This window comes from Vidua chalybeata, chromosome 4 (assembly GCF_026979565.1).
Source record: "Vidua chalybeata isolate OUT-0048 chromosome 4, bVidCha1 merged haplotype, whole genome shotgun sequence".
In the NCBI taxonomy this organism is placed as follows: Eukaryota; Metazoa; Chordata; class Aves; order Passeriformes; family Viduidae; genus Vidua; species Vidua chalybeata.
The window spans coordinates 67,569,746-67,588,450 of record NC_071533.1 but is presented as its reverse complement, the minus strand read 5'-3'; the positions used below and the strand labels follow the sequence as shown (position 1 = coordinate 67,588,450).

General features: G+C 40.0%; 1 protein-coding gene across 1 annotated transcript in view; it reads left to right on the top strand.

Annotated features, from left to right (window-relative positions):
• Positions 1–18,705, top strand: part of EIF2AK3 (eukaryotic translation initiation factor 2 alpha kinase 3) — a 41,899-nt gene that overhangs the window by 17,421 nt on the left and 5,773 nt on the right. The window contains exons 3-13 of the mRNA XM_053941071.1: positions 4,220–4,414; positions 6,035–6,165; positions 7,860–8,094; positions 8,349–8,511; positions 9,394–9,531; positions 10,078–10,200; positions 10,749–10,969; positions 11,300–11,412; positions 12,509–12,631; positions 13,840–13,989; positions 15,022–15,790. Coding sequence (XP_053797046.1) covers positions 4,220–4,414; positions 6,035–6,165; positions 7,860–8,094; positions 8,349–8,511; positions 9,394–9,531; positions 10,078–10,200; positions 10,749–10,969; positions 11,300–11,412; positions 12,509–12,631; positions 13,840–13,989; positions 15,022–15,790 — 2,361 coding nt within the window. The remainder of the gene's footprint in view (positions 1–4,219; positions 4,415–6,034; positions 6,166–7,859; positions 8,095–8,348; positions 8,512–9,393; positions 9,532–10,077; positions 10,201–10,748; positions 10,970–11,299; positions 11,413–12,508; positions 12,632–13,839; positions 13,990–15,021; positions 15,791–18,705) is intronic.

Genomic DNA, 18,705 nt, shown 5'->3' with positions numbered 1-18,705 from the left:
ACTTTTAATATGTTGCCTAGATTAATTTTAAAGAGGCTTAAAAGACATAGTTCTCAGTGAGATGTAGTTTTCTTAAGAGCGTGCTTGATGTTGGCTTTGATCCTGTTTGTTACAGTGATCCTATTGTAGGGATAATCATAGAGGGGAAAAAACTGGTACCTTTATCACTTAAGATCATGTAGGTTGGTCTTAGTTAATTAGTATTTGGAATGAAGCTCTTGCAGCTTATAGTAACAGTAAGATTTGAGAACTACAAGCAGAAGTGTTAGAAAAACATAAAGACATAAAATCCTATTTTAAGGAAAATATTTCACTTGTGCGTGGTTATTTCCTTGGAGTTAGTAGATAGTCCAGCCCATCTGTAAACAATAATATTGACTGTGTTGGCACCAGACTGGGCTCAGATGTGTCTGCACGTGAGCAGGCTTGATTTTTGTTTCAGACGATAAAGAGCCTTAGGAAGGGGGTAGAATGTCACGCTTGCTGTTAAACAGCTCCTGGAAGCTTTAGTACTTCAGCTTGTTTTGATCTCTGTTTACACAATTTTTCCTTTTCTTTCTTTTTCTCTTCTCTCCACCGCTGTAAATCAGCGGCTTCCTGCACCGATCAACCTGCCGTGGCACCTGGCGTACGGTGCCCTCCTTTCCAGTAAAGAGTCTAGACAGCAAATTCCCTGGAAGCGTGTGCCATTCCGGATCGTTATGCCTTTTTGCTTTTTTGTGGAGGCTTTTTAGAAACTGCATTACCTCACCCGTCGGCCTGGAGATTGCGCAGCCCGCGCCGCTGATAGGGCTGCAGAGCCCCGCGCAGAGCCAATGGAGAACTTGGGCTGCAAACTCTTAATGAGCAAAAAGAGCAGCGGCTCGTTTAGGGCTCCGTAGTTGATGGGGGGGCTTTTTTTAAGTGTTACTTCTGAAAGACAAGCCACTTAACAATTATGTGCCATATTGCTGACCAGTGAAGCTGAACAAATAGCTATTTACATTGACAGATCAGAGGAATGTGTAAGTGCATCGTGGTAACCTACATTTTCTGTGCCAAGAGATTTGCAGCTGACTGCCTGGGTGACTCACTCCTTGGATTAGGAGATGAGGTAATGCTTTTGAGATACAGGGTGATGTCATTCCTTTACCTGAGCTGCATGCCGATGCTAGTTGCTAGTACTTTCAAGGAAAGTCCCTTTTCTGCTTCTCATGTACTAGAGAATGAGCTGCATAATTTAGATAGTTGTTGTTATTAATGTCCTTCCAAAGCCTCTGGCTGAACTGCTCTTTTGAAAACGGATGTCACCACAAGTGGCCACAAATGTCTTTTGTTACACATGAGTGTGGGTACCTGCAAGTGGCACATTTGCATACCTGCCCCATTCTTCAAATAAAGCTGTTTTGTTGAAAGAAGACCTTCATGGTAATCAGGTGCTACCTCTTGTTAGCACTGTGTCATGTAATCCACTTATAAATAAAGTCATCCTAAAAGAAGGTGATTTTTTTCCCTGTTCTGTTTCTGTAGTGAAATAGCTTATTTGTGATGGTAAGTAACCCAAATGTCTCACTTGCACTTAGGGTCGGTTTAACCTTATCCTCTTCTACTCTAGCATTGTCCTTCACTGCAGTAGCTCTTCCTGCTGCCCCTGCTCCCTCCCCTGATGTGTTCATGGACAGCAGCTGTGTCTTTTCTCAGCTTTTCCCTCCCAATGTCACCAGGACCTGCTGCTCCTGTGGATGCCCTCAAGGTTGGGAGCATGGACAGGATATCAGCAGAGCTGACCAACAGTGTCATGTGTCCTCTGCAGTTTATGGGGACCGAGGTTTTAACACTCGAGCAGGAAGAGAGGCACTGCCACGGAATTTTCAAAGCCATAACCTGATTTGAGCTATATTTTGGGGATATACAGGTGTGTGTTGTTGAGTCAGCTTCATGCATCTTGGAAATTCGGGTGTGGTTCCTAGAAATAGCCAATGTGTGTGTGTTGTTTGCTGGTGGAAAATTTCCTACTCAGGCCCTGGAGCAAGAGCTTTGGGACAGGGGAGGCACTTAAGGTGACATGTGTCACACTGTCCCCAGAGCTTGCAGTTACCCCCAGAGAGTCTTCCATGCTCAGCAGCAATTCCTGGGCAGTTTACACCACTGTCTCCATTCTTCACAAACCATGGAATGGTCTCCAGCCCTTGGAGCAGAGTATCTCATAGTGGCTGGGCTTTCAGACTACTTGCATGTGTATGGATCATGTGCAGATCCATTCAGAGGATTTGTTAATGCAAAGTAACAGCTGCACAGGCTAAAAGTTGTCATCAGAATTATTATGGGCTTCTGAAAGAATATATTACAGAAACATTTTGTGGCATTACTCTTCTGTGTTGAATGTTTTAACAAGGTACTTCCACCATGGTTACAGCTGCAATTTTGGCACTGGCATTTTGGCTTTAAAAGTGTGTTTTCCAAATCTTCTCAGTCTTTTGTTTCTCAAGACCACAAGGTTGCTCTTGAATATGAATCTTTATATAAAGCTTGTTTGCTTTGTTTGTCCACCGATCAGGTGATCTCTACAAATGACTTGCCCCACTCCCCACCAGAATATTTCCTTTTATGTTGGTTTATTTCTGTGTGTATGTGCATAGGGCTGTGTGTGTTTATTTTTCCTCCCCGGCAGTAGGCCATAATGCAACATTTATGTGTCACATGCAATGTCTCTTCCAGGACATTTGGCCTTTCTTGCCATAAGGTAAATATCTGAGAGGGAAAGAACACATCTAGTTTTGCTTTGTAAGAGCTTCACAGCTAATCTCAGGAGCTTATTTTTATCATCTCTTCAATTACACATTGTGCTCCTGAGAGGAGTTTTTATTTCAATTGTCTGTCATCATGAGGCTTTTCAAACCTGGAAAGCATTGGTGTTGGATCCTTTAGGGATCATAAATACCAGCAGTTTGGGGTAACTCACCTGAATTTTTTCTGTAAATGAGGCGTGTTGAACAGTGTATGAGGAGAAACTAGTCATGACATGCACACATCTACAATATCTGTCTTTCCCTCCCTGTTCAGGTGAATCCCAACTTTGCTTAATGCTGTTTTCTCAACTGACCCAGTTAGAGGAATAAAAATTCCATGTTACATGGAATTTGAATCATGCAGAAGATGTGGTTTCAGATCCTCACAGTAGCTCCAGAAATAATAACAACAAGAAACCTTCTGCATCTTTTGTACCACTTTGTAATACACATCTATGCCTTGGAGTCTGAGCGGGAATATTTTTTTCCAGGTGACTAATACACATGTACCAGAAGCAGTCTTTAATTCCTAATATGTCAAGTATCCAAATTTAATGTAATTATGTTGTAGGATACTGCACAAATGGACAGAGGTTCTGAAAAAGCAGTAAAACCTCCCATGTTAATCCATATCCTCAGAAGCTAAGATTATGTGGATTACAGTTTCTCCCTGTTCTTGATGGGCACAGCCACTGTGGCTCCACAGCATTAGTTATGGTCCATCATGCTGATAATGAGCTTCTTAATAAGTCCCTTAGTACTCCCTGACAATGACTCATACTTCCGAACTAGGATCTCCTTGAAAATCTGTGTGTAATGGGAGAAATATTGTATCCCCTTACTTGTGTGTTTAGGGAAAAGCCAGGCAATTTTTAAAGGAACAGTCTGCTTAAAGATAAGAAATTCCAAGGAGAAGTCAGATTTAACTGTCTGGAGAGGCAAAGGTGAAATGTGAGCTCTGATCTCAGTGATGATTGCTCTCTCTGCTTTACAGACAGTTGAATATTCTGAAATAGATATTAATCATGCAAACAGCCTCAGTTGTACTTTCAAAATTACTCTATTTTGAAACTATCACAAATAATCTGTAAAACTTTGCACTTTAACCAGTGCCTGTCTCTTGGAGAATTTGCTTTCAACCCACATCATATTTTCTGCAGTTTTGGATGAAACCTGTCAACTCATCGAGCTTTCAAATGTTTTGAAGAAGTGTCACACACTGAACTGTTTTTTAACTAAGAATAGTGAAATATGGATTTGATTTGAATGCCTGAAAGTTTTCTGTCTTCAGTAGAACTTTGAAAAATGGGACTCTGAGATACAAAACCATTAGGACACTGGAGCATAATGCACTAGACTTGCTTATACAGCATTTTTGTTGCCATTTGTGGTCCATGTGCTTTCATAAAATTATGTTAAATCATAGCTAACCTTGAATTCACTTACTTTAGGTGTTTGGAAACAAGATGATTATCCCTTCCTTGGATGGGGACCTCTTCCAGTGGGACCGGGATCGAGAGAGCATGGAAGCCGTTCCTTTCACGGTGGAGTCTCTTCTCGAGTCATCCTACAAATTCGGCGAGGACGTTGTCTTAGTTGGGGGAAAGTCTTTGACCACCTACGGGCTGAGCTCCTATTCAGGGAAGGTAAGAGCCTGAAAAGGTGTTTTGTGTCTGTGTGTTTCGAGCTCTGCCTTGCAAACAGGGAGCTCCTGAGGTTTAAACTGTGGTGCAGCTCACGAGTTTAAATGCAGGGCACAAAAGGTCAGAACCTGAGCCTCTTGGGCTGCAGTAGGTGCCATGGCACTGCTATCTCCTCCTGCCTGGGAGCTCCTGCTCTGCGCCCTGTGCTGGCTTTAACCCTTGTCTCACCATTTGCTAACCCAGCAGAGCACTGTTCACTTTTTACTGGATTTGTTTTGTGCTGGGTTAGCTGTAGCAGGAGATCAGGCCAGAGCCAGCACAAGCAAAGGGACAGGGGTTTTGTCACCAGAGCATAGTGAGAGGATAAGAGGGATGACCCCTTTCTGTGGGAGGAGTTCAACTTTATCATCTGCCTCTGCTTGAAGAAGATTTTGCAGTTCAGCTCACTGTGTATCAATTAATGCTTTAGGTGACACCTTTTTAAACCTAATTTCAAATTTTTCGAAACTACTGAGAAGAGAAAAATTCAACATACGCAAAAGTTTAGGACTTCTGGGTTTTGTCAGTGTGCTTACTATCCGAAGAAGTTCTCCTTATGTTTTAAAGTTATATTTAAAAGTTAAGTTAAATGTCAGATGTCATTGAAGTGCTTGTAAATACTTTGTGTAGTGAAAAACAGGTATTTGATAATTCAGAAACATTGCATTTTAAAATAAGTTTAAAATAGATTCAGTTAAAGAATTTAAAGTTCCCAGTGTTTGTTTTCAACAAAATCAGGGTGTTTTTTTGGTTCTTTTTTCATTTTCACCATACATTTTAATGTGGAATACTTCTGTGGTGTGGAATCATCACTAATGATAAAGAGCACAGACCCCAAACCAGAGTTCATTAATTCCTTTTGGTTTCCTCACTGGTAGCAGAGGGCTCTGTGCACCAACAGGCTCCTCCTCCTCCAGTGCTCAGAAGAGGAAATTTTCATTTCTGTTTTGATTCCTGGCTTATGCTCACAGTAGCAAAGCTGCCTCTTAGAGGAAATAGTGCCTGACTCTTCCTTCCTAAAAGTTTGGGCAGTTTCATCTCTCTGGCATTGCCCATATAATGCGAATTCTGTTTGAGATTGGGACTGTTGGAAACTCTGACTGTGAGAGTTCATTAAGGTTTTCTTTTAATAGCTGACAGGGCAAAGGGGGAAGGCACTGTGGTATTTTAGATAAATCAGTAGTACTTCATTTGAAGCTGATAGAGTTACGCTGAGACAAATACGACATGAAAGCACAATTATATTGTGGGTCTTGCAGGAATGTTCTTTTGATGTCCATAGAAATAGTGGGAAAAGAGAGAGTTCAGATTTCTTTGTTTTAGAAGTACATACAAAATATTGTCACATGGTAGTCAAAACACCACAGACTGTAAACTTTCTGGAATCCTTTGAAATTTTTTGTTCTGAAAAGCCGTTATCTCTAAAACCAGGCTTTTTAACATCCCTCCAGTCAAACATCTAAAGTCACGGAGTTCCAAGTTGCCTGCCAGCCAAGAGCAGGCTGTAAGGATTGTTAGCTTTGAATATTGCTGTTGATTATATTTGTTTTGAAGTTGCACATGTGAGCCTGCCTCGTCCCTTAGGTGAAGTACATCTGCTCAGCCGTGGGCTGCCGCCGCTGGGACGATGAGGAGACGGAGCAGGAGGAGACGCTCCTGCTGCACCGCACCCAGAAAACCGTCCGGGCTGTGGGGCCACGCAGTGGCAACGAGAAGTGAGTCTGAACTGTTCAGGAACATTCCCGTAGAGATGGTGAGGCAGAAAACATAGGAGTCAGATCACACTGTTCCCCGTGTCCTTGCTCACCTCGGGAAAGTTTGTCACTGCTGTACTGCACAGGGCAAATGCCACTGCGTTTGTTCTAACTGCTGCTTTTGTGCAAGAGGAGACAGTTTAAAAGTCTTGTTATAATCTGTTCCCTTTAAGGTTCTTTACCTGCTAATGGTAGCTGTCACTGGGGAGGGAGGTTATGCATGATGTCTTAAGTTTTCATTTTAAGTGGATACTTTAAATAATTCTTAAATTTATGTTGTTCATTCCATAATGTAGGTGGTTTGTTCTTTCTAAGCTGTAGAAACAGATTCAATCTGTGATTTTTCTAATGCTGTCACACTGAAGTTTTAATACATCAAGATTTCTGTAAAATTACAGACACGTATTTTCTGGGAAAAAAAACAAACCCAAACCCACTTCATAAAACACAGACTTAAAAAGATGGGTTCTGTACATAGATACAAGTAACTGCCCAGCAACATAGTGGAGAACCAGTCATTCCCTGTTCCCCTGCTCCCTCTTCTGTTTGCAGCAGGATGTGACAAGTTGTGAATTTGTAGCCTATCAGAGAGAACCTAATGAGAACTCAGTAACAGATCAGATGTCTGAGAGGATAAATCTTGGTTTCTGTGTTTCTTGGTGACAGATATTAGCCAGGAGAGGTATGTCAAAACCATAGTATTTAGTCTTGTGTCCCAGAATCCTCCTGTCTTTGTGGTGAGGAACAGAGGTGCTTTCCTGGTGACACGGAATGGGTAGGAAACATCTGGGTTTTTAATGCAGAGGAGAAAACAGTAATGTCTTTAATAAATCGACTGAATGTATAAAATATGCCAAACTTTTACCATAAGGGTGTAAATTCTTTAAAGAGACAGTTTGGACTCCTGGTGGTTGCCAGACTGATAAGAAGCTTCAGGTACCCAAATATACTGTTCAAGAAATATTTACCCCTTCATGCTGTCCAAACATGCCATGCTTTTCCCATCCTGTATCTTTGTAGTTTTACAAGAATTGAAGAGTTTTTGCTGTGCAAGAAAACTCTGCTCCTTACACATTTCATTATACATTTGTCTTTTTTTGGTGTTAAGCTATGGGACATGAGCAGTCCTGGTTTCATGAAGTACCTGTCAAGGGACCTGTGTTAGGTTGTATGTGGGGTTAAACAAAAAAATCATTGTCCCTTTCCCAGTTTGAAAATTCTTATGTTTCCAGTTAAATCCACTTAATTAGTGAAGAGAAAAATGGCTTGTTATAATGCTGCTTCCTAACAGCTTTGTACTTACTGCTTTCCTCAGCTACAGAGTGTTTTATTACTAGGCAGACCCAGCTCTAGTACTTGAAGATTTTAATTTCCCCCTTCATACACTAAACCTGTAGTACCATTGGCCCTACTTTACCAGCTTTTTCCTCAGTTCACCCATCGTGTTGGACAACATTTCTCAGCTTGTTTGATTTGTGTTCTGGATTAGCACTCCCCTCCTGGTATAGTTTTGTTCATTTGACAGTCTGAGAGTTTACTGTGAAAATATGGGCCAAATATAGGTAATTCAGTGTAGAAATCTTCTTCACAGAGGACTTGGGACTTCCTTGGAATATAAAAGCTGTTTCTACAGAGGTTTTCTCTTTTCCTTTGAGGTGGAATTTCAGTGTTGGTCACTTTGAGCTGCGCTATGTCCCAGATATTGAAACTAGAGCAGGATACATTGAGAGCAATTTTAAATCAACTATGAACAAAGAAGAAACAAAAATCATTTCAGATGTGGATGAGCAGGAAGCTATGATGAAAGACACAGTGATAAAGGTCTCCGTGGCTGACTGGAAGGTGATGGCTTTTAACAGACGAGGAGGACATCTGGAATGGGAATACCAGGTAGGGGGAAAGATAGAATATTAAATATCACAAAAGTAGATGTTTTGAAGTTGTCTTTCATCTTTGGTTTCAGGCACTGTCTTTGTAAAGGAGCACACATCTGCTTGTAATTTTTTAACTGAAGTTCTGACTTTGAGCTGCTGTATCTGTTAGAAAAATGCAAACAAGAAATTTAAGCACTTTGTTTTTTATTATTCTTATTTAATAGCTCATTAATACAACATTAATTTTCCAATTACCTCTCTCCTCTTAAGTTTTGCACTCCAATTGCTTCTGCATGGCTCCTTAAGGATGGCAAAGTAATTCCAATCAGTCTGTTTGATGACACGAGTTACACAGCAAATAATGAGATACTGGAAGATGAAGAAGATCTTGTGGAAGCTGCCAGAGGGGCCACAGAATCCAGTGTCTATTTGGGTGAGACACCAACTGCAGCATTTTCTGTACTAAACATCATTCATTTCTCTGTTGAGGTTGTAGTAAAGCAAATCTTTTTGTACTGGTAGATTTCAAACCCATAAATCTTTTCCCATTTTGATTCCGAAATGTTCATTGCTTTGTAGTTTCAGTACACTGGAGATGACTAAAAGTCTTGAAACTTTAGAAGACAGGTTGACAGCTAATAAAGCAGTCTTATTGCCCATTAATTTGTACACTGATTGCAGTAACATACTGTGAAGAAAATTCAGATAAGATTTTACATGGCTTAGTTTTCATCCAGCTGTCAGGATTCATTGGATGTGGTTTGTGTCTATTTGACATAGAGTGGCTTGAGGTCCTCCTCCTCAGCTGTCTGTCTCTGGGAGGTAAATGTGCTTTAGTTTTCTAAGACTTGGTTTGCCTTAAGCCTTTTTCTCTAAATCTTTGCACCTTGTAGCTTTCCAGTTAATGGTTAGAATAACAGATAAAGAATAACACCAGGAAGAAGCCAGATTGTTGCAGCCTTCCTGGTAATGGCTCTTTTGAGCAGCATTAACAAGGGTAGGGAGTTTGAATGAGGTCTTACTTCTGCAAATCCCAAACTCCTTTATAGCTCTTAAAAGTTGCTGGCATTTTCCTGTAGCACCAACTTTCCAGCAGTAAAAATGAGATGTCCTGAACTCTTGCTTTCCAGAATAGAGGGAAGATATTACTTGAATTCATCCAGCCTAGCGATCAGAGTCAGTATCTCAGATTCTCAGAATAAGAAGGAATATTTTCAAACATGTTTTTAACCATGTATTTTGACTAGGCAGTTTTATTCCAGGGGTGAAGAGAACCAAATCTAAAGACTAATATGCTTGCTTGTTTATTACTTAGGTATGTTCAGGGGCCAGTTGTATCTTCAATCATCAGTCAGAATTTCTGAGAAATTCCCAACCAACCCAAAGGCTCTGGAATCCAGGAATGATAATGCAATTATTCCTCTTCCTAAAATCAAATGGAAACCTTTAATCCGTAAGTAACAATTCAGAGTTTAATTTATTACCTTAGCTCAGAAAAGACAGGGCATCTTTCTGGTTTCCAGTATGTTTCAAACTAGTCTGATGTTTCCAACTGTAAACTATTTCAGGAATATCTCTATTCTTTATTAAGTGTTTATTTTTTTCTAATTAAATGTTTAATGTCTATTTTCTTTTACTATGGATTTGACAGGGTCTTTGTTAGTAATTAAATGTTGGGTCTTTTTAATCAAAATTTTCAACAAAAAGAGGAAGAATTTTTTTGCAGTGATGTGAATATGAGTGAATTGACTTGTCAAGGGGGAGAATTATTATGTAATTGTTACCTTAAAGTACCTTTCTTAATGTTTCCTTCCATTAAATTTACTTCTCATTACCTGATTCAAGAGGCATTTTGTAAGATTATGCAATCGGAGTTCTCTTTAAATTAATGTGAGAGCAGAATTTTACAAACAATTGACATTTGATATACTCTGCAAAATAAGCAGTCTGTACTTGAAATAAAGCTCAGAGAATTTCTCAGAGACCTTTCTGTGCTTAGATTCTCCTTCCAGGACTCCAGTGTTGGTGGGCTCTGATGAGTTTGATAAGTGTCTCAGCAATGACAAGTATTCTCATGAGGAATACAGCAACGGAGCACTGTCAGTTCTGCAGTACCCTTACGGTAGGTGAAGTTCCAGACTTCGAAGTGTTTCAAATACCCAGGTTTTATTATCTGTGAATTTCAATAAATGACCATTTCTTAGACCTCTAATATGTGTAATTTTTTAAATATTTAATGAATTAGGAAATTATTGCCCAAACTAGGATTTCCAGATTGCAATGTAGGTACAATTAGTGCCAAATAAAAAACAACAAAGTGCCAAGTATTGCCACTGAAGAGCTGTTGTGTGTGCTGCTGTTGCTACTGAGAGTTGTTTGGAGTGGAAAAAATCTTGGGAATTACTTTTTTCAGAATTTACTAACAGTGCTGGAGACTCAGAATGGTTGCCACAAGTTGTCCATATGGAAGATATTCTGGTTTAAAGCTAGAGAGACCTAGTTGCTGTCCACAACCTTAATTAACTGAATTTGCTTATGTGCCATTTAAAATCATGGGGCATGGAAATAAAAACACCCCATGTCTGTTGAGGAGACCTATTAATGAGAAGCCAAAGTTGTTTTGTAGGTACCTGCAAATAAATCTGTGTTCTCTTTGTGTTTTATACACAGATAATGGTTATTACTTACCCTACTACAAGAGGGAGAGAAATAAACGCAGCAACCAGATCACAGTTAGATTTTTTGACGACACGAATTACAAGAACATTCGCAAAAAGGATCCTGTTCTTCTGCTTCACTGGTGGAAAGAAATTGTTGGCACCATTTTATTTTGTATCGTGGCCACAACCTTTATTGTGCGCAAACTCTTCCATCCCCACCCTTACAGCAGAGTAAGTATTTCTTTTGGAATCCCAAATACAGAAGGAATTATTTTAGCTGTTTCTTTCAGTTTGGACTCTGCAATGAGTAATATTAATAAGTTAATAACTAATGAGATAATATAATCAAAAGCCTAAATTTATTGTTTAATCTGTGTGTGAAGGCTGCCAGCTGCCACATACAATTTGCTTAACTGCTTCAGCAAGCAGATTAGACTGCTTCTGACGTGTCTGGAGATATTTATTTAATGCCATATCTAGGGTACAAACCAGTCTCAGGCACTCAAGGAGTTGATTTTGTTTGTTTGTTTGTTTTGTTCTTGTTTTGGAAATCCTTGTTAGCTGCGGAAGGAGTCTGAAACACAGTGTCAGACTGATTGTAAGTATGAGCCCACTTGTGGAGACATTAAAGACAACAGCTGGAGTGATGCCAAGAACTCTGGATATGTGTCAAGGTGAGGTCTGTTCAACACAACATAAACAAGGTTTAATCAGTGTGGCTACTAATGCTGTCTGGAGATAGAAAGAGTAGGTGTTCACCTGTTCTTACCTAGGAACTCCCAGTCCTCTGACTTCCCAGGATAATCAGCAACTGGCACAAAGGACTCTGTGACCCCATTACTCATGGGAGATTGCAGTTATGATTAGTCTCAGAAATTCCAGAGAGTCAACAGGTTACATGTGGTCAGAAGTATTGCTCTCATACTTCTTCCTGATAAGCAAAATGGGAGATTGATCCTTGTAGGTCTTAATCAGTATTTACTCCATCTGTTCCTGTGTTTATGGTGTAAGGCAGAGAAAGGCAGTTGCACACGGAAACAGATGACATTTTATATACTCTGCAGAATAAACAGTCTATACTTGAAATAAAACCTTTATTGGTTTTACAAAGGAGTTGCTTAAGACAGAAGGCTTAATAGGGGCATGCCATTATGCTCCAGAGCAAATGTGACCATCTCCTGTACATTTGTAACTCAATGAAAGTAAGAACTGGAGAGTTTAAAATGATTCCTAATTAAAATGAGGAAGAGTAAGAAAAGTAGTGATATATAAGAACAGTGATGTTTTGGATGGGATGTTGTGCTGGTTTTGAATGAATTAATTTGTTGTGAGGAGGGAAAAATATCAGGACTAGAAGGACTAGTTGCAGAAACAGTTATTTGGAGTAGGGTTAAAGGTAAATAATGATTTAGAAAATACTCAGCTATAGAAATGTGGGCTCTGTACTCAGGATCCAGTAGGCATGCAGCCTGGTGTTCTGAAAAAACTCTTCAGTTTGTCCAGTGCATGCAGGGTGGATCCTGCTGGCCTGTGATAGGCTCTGCATAAATACATATTTAGCAACTGTCCATTTCATAGATAGGGAATGGCTCACAGTGGGGGAGCAGGGAAAAATAAGAAATTCTGCAAGTCCTTCAGCATGTTTTGCCTGCACAGAACTACTTCAGTCATGGCCATAAATTACTTTATTTTTCTATCTATACTAATGCATTTTTCTCCTCTATCCTCCCTCCCTTCTTCTGTCCCTTCCTCACACCCCTCTCTTCCCAGATATCTGACAGATTTTGAACCAATTCAGTGTCTGGGTCGTGGAGGTTTTGGAGTGGTTTTTGAAGCCAGAAATAAAGTAGATGACTGCAACTATGCCATCAAGAGGATCCGATTGCCCAACAGGTAATGAATGGATTTGTTGGGAAGAATAATGAATGAATGGTGGGATCCCATCCTACACAGAACCATCTGCTCCTGAGCTGATTTCCCAGTATTTCATTTGGGTGAATGACATACTTCTTAACGGGGGGCTGTCTTAGTTTTGGCACAGAGAATTTGGCATATGTAATCCCAGCAGAGGTGGCCTGCTTGGCTAAAACATTGCAGATCCCTTTGTGGGGATGCTGCTCTGTGGGGATTTCCTTGGTGAATGGAGCCTTTGCTAACAGGACCAGTTATTGTAGTGCTGTTAATGTGCTTCTCTCCTTCTTCTCCTTACCTTTCCTACTCCACCTCCTCTTTCTTTTCTCTCTCCCTCACCTACTTTTTTGACTCCATTTGCCCATTTGTTTCATTTTCTGGTCCCACAACCCCTACCTTTTTTCTCAGTCATAGGTGGTCAAGCCATGCTGCTGGATTACCCTACCCAGAGCTTGCAGCACTTCCTTTTAGTGGGAGATGGGAGACACTGCTGCTGAAAATCTCAAGTTAGAACAGCAAGAGGGAGGGGGTAAAGCTATGAAATCTAGAATTACTATTTTTTAATGTGTTCAATAAGCATAACTATTTAAGATGAAAGGTTTTGTTCAGAAATTTAAGGTAGCCTAAATTCTTCTTTTCCAAGTATATTCAAAGCTATTAAATAAAACCATCAGACTTTATTTGATCCAGTTACAGTCTTATGAAGAGAGAGAAATTTCTTCAATAAGACAGGAGGCTGCCTGCTTTCCTGTCCACAGAACAGAAATAATTCTTAGGCAACTTCCTTACCTATTGCCAATTAAATAACAAATACTAAGGTATTGCTGTCTGTCTTTTGTGTCAGTGTCTTCTACATCCCTGTAGAATATTGCTGTTTAAAATCTTTTTTTTCTATCCTTGAGAACAGTTGAGAGGAAGATGAATTTTTTCTTGTTTTTGCCTCCTGTAGTTATGTGAAAAGGGAAGACTAAATATTGAGCCATTATGAATGCATTCTGCTCCTCCACACTTCTAAGCTAAAGGAGTTACTCTGGGGAATTTAAGACATATTTTTGTTTTGATGTGAAAAGCAATGCTACTGGCCTGGTGTATACTGGGGCAGCTTTGATTAAGTTCCTTTGCAGAAATTTTTGTGCTGTGCTGTTGCTTTTTGTGACCATGTCTCTTTTTCTCCTCACCCCAAACCACAGGGAGCTGGCTCGTGAAAAGGTGATGAGGGAAGTCAAGGCTTTGGCTAAGCTCGAGCATCCAGGGATTGTTCGGTATTTCAATGCTTGGCTGGAAGCTCCCCCTGAGAGATGGCAGGAAAAGATGGATGAGCAGTGGTTAAAAGATGAAAGGTAACTCATGGGGCTCTTTTTAACAATTGAATTTTAGATAGTGTGTCAAGAGAACTAGAAAACTGGTAGAGGATCCAGGAAGATGGAGAGACTATCTAGGAGAGAGATGGTTCTTAACTTAGCCTGCCAACTTTTCCACTGAACAGATAAAAATATATCACACTTCTGCATAAAGTTCTTGATTTATGGGACCTCTCTTGTGTTAAGGTCCTTCTTTCAGCTTAGGAAACATTACATGGTTCTTAATTGAACTTGTGTAGCTGAACCTTGCAGTGATTGGAAGCTTGGAGCATTGCTGCTGTGATTGTTGCAAACTTTGGCATTTCTGCCTTCTTTGTTCCTTCCTACTGCTTTCTTCCTGTTCAATGTCTTTAGTCAGATGGACCTGATACAGTACTCCAAGAATTCAATGAATTTATTTCACTAGAAATACAAGGGATAATCAGACTGAGGATTTGTGAAGCTTGGTGTAGAAGTAGGTTAAAAATGGAAAATTAGATAAAGGAGTTAGAGAATGTGAAGAGAGAGGAAAAAAGTGGGTGTATGTTGGCATTTATAGAATGAGGCCTAATACAAGACTGCTGGGTGGTTTCATAATAACATCTTAACATGCCTCACAATTTTTAGAATACAGCGACCTTTATATTTCAGGCATCAAATTAACATTTCACAGCTGTAATTCTTCCAAGGCACTTTAAATAGTCCTTGCAGTGCGTGTTCCAAAGGGATGGGTTTTTTCAAACTGAAGATGAGCCTTGATTGCACATTAGGAATCCAGGCAGTAGAGCTTGTTAAATATTCCTTTATCAACACTTTTGTCTCAATGAGAAAACATTATCCTTGCTAAGATACAGATGCTAAATCCTGGTTATTGGTGATTCCCACACTTGGGTAGTCACTCCTTGTTGCAGTATGACACAGGTGTCAGGGGTAGCAGTTGTTAAAATACAGGTTTTTGGAAGTGCATTTCTAGTGGAATGTTGAAATCTACTACAATTTCTGTAGTATTGATCTCTCATCTTTGTCTTCCAGCACTGATTGGCCACTCAGTTCTCCCAGCCCAATGGATGTCCCATCATTTAAGATCACAACAGAGCCATTTTCAACAAAGGAACACATTGAAGTTACTGCAGCTTCCTCGGAGAGGGTGAGGTCTGTGGGGATACCCTGTGGTCAGTCAGATTCATCTGGAAGCCAGTTTTCTCCTCTGGAATTTTCTGACACAGACAACAGGGACTTGCAGCACTCAGAAGATCCACTGTTAAACCTTCAGGATAGTGTCCTTACAGGGTGTGATGTAGAAGACAGTACTATCAACAGTAATGAGCTGGGACACTCCTTGGAAATTTGCTCTTCAGCTGTTCCTGTTGTACATCTGAAGGAAGGGACCTCCTCTTCTATTGTGTTTGAGGATTCTGGCTGTGGAAATGCCTCTAGTAAGGAAGATAAAGTTGATGTTTCACATAATGAGAGTCCTTCTGAGGATAAAGGGAAAAGTACAAAGGAATCTGATAACAAGAAATCTGCTTCAGGAAGTCCCCTCTCTGTTTCTCCTCCAAGGCCAACGAGTTTAAGCCTGGACCTTTCTAAAAACACTGCAGAAAAAGTCAAACCCACCTCTCCAAAGGTGTATCTGTACATTCAGATGCAGCTCTGCCGGAAAGAGAACCTTAAAGACTGGATGAGCAGAAGATGCACCATAGAGGAGAGGGAAAGGACAGAGTGTCTGCAGATATTTCTGCAGATTGCTGAAGCTGTTGACTTTCTGCATAGCAAAGGATTAATGCACAGGGATCTCAAGGTTTGTATCCATAGGTTGCTGTATGTGGGAGGAATGTGGCACTGCAGACAAAGCCTGCCAAAATAGCTGACTCCTCTCAGTGACCTCGGCATGGGTGTTAAAAAAGCTGAATTAATGTCTGTGCAGTAATCTGGAGGTGCAGTGCTCCAGGAAATAAATATTCATCATTTGTTACTGCAATTAAAGTCTTTCTTACAGCAAGACTTCTTGTACCTGGCACAGATCAGTGGCATTTGTCCTATGGTATTTTTAATTCATGTTCTTTGTACAGGGTTGTTCAGTGCTGAGCTGTATGACAAAGCTATTTTGGATCCTGTTCTACTATTTCAAGTGAAGCACATAATTGGCAGTGTGGAACTTGCAGTTGGACTTGATCTTAAAAGACTTTTCCAACCTAAATGATTCTGTGATTCTAATTCTGGTATTTTCCTTCTTTCTATAGCCTAAAAGGAGCAGTGTTACTCTTGGTTAGAGAAAGTAAAAATTACGTAGTGCTTCTCTGGGATTGAAATGTAAACTGTCCTGGAGCAGAGTTGTGACCCAATGCCAGCTATCACAGTGAAGCTTTCTGAAGGATTCACAGTATTTTTAATGTCTCATAGCATCCAGGCAGTGAGGACTGGGAAAGGTGGTTTGCATCTCTGGTGTTCAGTGTAACTGAAGTCAGGAGTACCTTGTTACCTTTTCTCTCATTTTGTTCATGATCCTCCTATGCTAGTGCCTGATTTTGCTCTAACTTAATGCACTGGAAGTGTCAGTATGTGTTACCAAATAAATAAATTTAATTGAAGAGACCAGCCAAAGTTAGTTTTATTAGGCCAAGCTCTGAGAAATTAATCCCTTTTGCCAAATGGAGACAGTTCTGTTTCTCTTTGCTTGTTTGAGGAGGCATTAGTACCCTACCTCAGTGGAGTAATTACTGAAATGATTGTGGCTTCTCAGATGGTAATTTGCTAAAAAGCTAAAAAAGCTAAAAAATACCATGTCAGATGTGGCAGTAAAAGGAGGTTCAAATTCAATAATCCTCAAAGGGTATGTCAGAGTTAGAAAAACTCATGAGCCCTTCCAAGTATTTTCTTTTCCCATCAGCATTAGGCAATTACCTTGAACCAGTTATCTGACAAATCTTTAGTGCTTGAGAAACTGGCCATAAAAGTAATTAAATCCCTGTGCTAATATGTTGCTAGACATGTTAATTAACAACCTTTCTTAACAATACTGTCAGTTGTAGCCCTCTGCAGTCTTCACTGAGCTCAGTAAGGTTCAGTAAACCTTATGTAGATCTTCAGTTAAAACTGTATTAGTCTTAATCAGGTGTAGAATGTTTTGTTGGAACATCTTAAAAGTTCAGTGTTGGCAGCAGTTTGAACAAGAGATTTAATTTTGTTTACTTGGTATAACCAACTTGGAAACAATCTCCCTGGATGAAAACTTCCTCCTTCAGGAAACTTTCTATGCATGTATAGATGTTATTCTTGGATCCCAAAGTTTATTTGTCTGTTATGTGTTAATTTGGTCAAAACAACAGCCAGTTTATTTAATTATTTTCTATACTTTTCAGAAACTCCTAGGGAGAGATCTCATCTAATTTTGTAATTTGTCCAAGAGATTGGTCATGCAGCCCTGAGTTGGTGCCAGCACCAACAACTGAATAACCTGCAAAGTTGCTTTGGCTTGGCTGCAGGCAGAGCTCAGTGATAGCAGAGGCCAGTTCTTGCTCCCATTGGCACCAACAAAAGCTGGTAGATCTGTGTGAAAATAAATTTCTAGGTGGGCATATTAAAAGATCCAAGAAGTAATCTAAATATTTAAATTAACAGTGCACATTAAAAATACATTAATTAGGCTCCTGCTAATCAGAGATACTGTAATGACAAGATGGCAGAAATTTATGTGGGCAAGTGAAGAGGTCAGAGTTCAAATAAGTGCAAAAACAAAAGTCTGCCTGTCAAGTGAATTAACTGTTTTTCCTAGGATAAGCTGTCGGTCATGCTTGGCAGCTCAAAAGAAATTATCAGTTTCACAGAACTGCAAGAACAGTCTTGGGATACATTTTGCAGCATTAATTGAATTAAACAGAGTACTCCAGATGTGTGAGAAGCCTATTCATGTGAAAAAATGAGAATTCTTATTCTGACTGAAGAATATGGAGAGAAGTTTCTTTGTGCAGGTGGCAAGATAACTAAACTAGAGGGTGGTTATATTTGATTGTACTCTGCTGATGATTTAAAATCAAAACTCTCTGCTTCTGCCTTAGGCTTTTTGTTCTCCCAAATATGATCTTGATGGCTTCTTTTTGCTGATATATTGCAATAGTAGAGAGTCCATTCCTCTTATTTGTAGAAACCATATGCCAGCCTGTTCAGAGACAGTCTGTGTCCAGCCAGAGAAGTATTAAAATAAACTTTCTGTTACAAGGAGTTCTTCCCCAGGAAGCAGGACAAATTTTGCCTTATATGTTTGTAGGAGGAGAATGGAGATCAAACTCCTGATGAAGATGTTTATTCCTTGAGCATTAAAATTCTGATATCAAGACTTTTGACCACATAGGTGTGCACTGAGGGGTCGGTGCTCTGTAAGTGCTTCAGCCAGAGCCTGGAGACACTGTGGGTTTACAGGGCAGTGGCTTTTGTGGCCTGAATGCACTGTGACTCCAAAGGGCTGGATGTTCATTACAGGGAAATACAGTGGGGGATAGGACCTGGTTCAGAAGGCAGAGGCAGGATGTGGGCACTGTGAAACTGTTTCTCTAGTGCTTCCCTCAAAGCTGACCATTGCCTAAAAAAAAAAAAAAAAAAAAAAAAAAAAAAACAAACAATAATCCTTTTCTCTGTCTTGTTTCTAGTGCACACAGAGGGTTTTTAACTGAGGAAGTCAGATGGACTTAGAAATAGGTCAGCTTTGTGGTCCTTTAT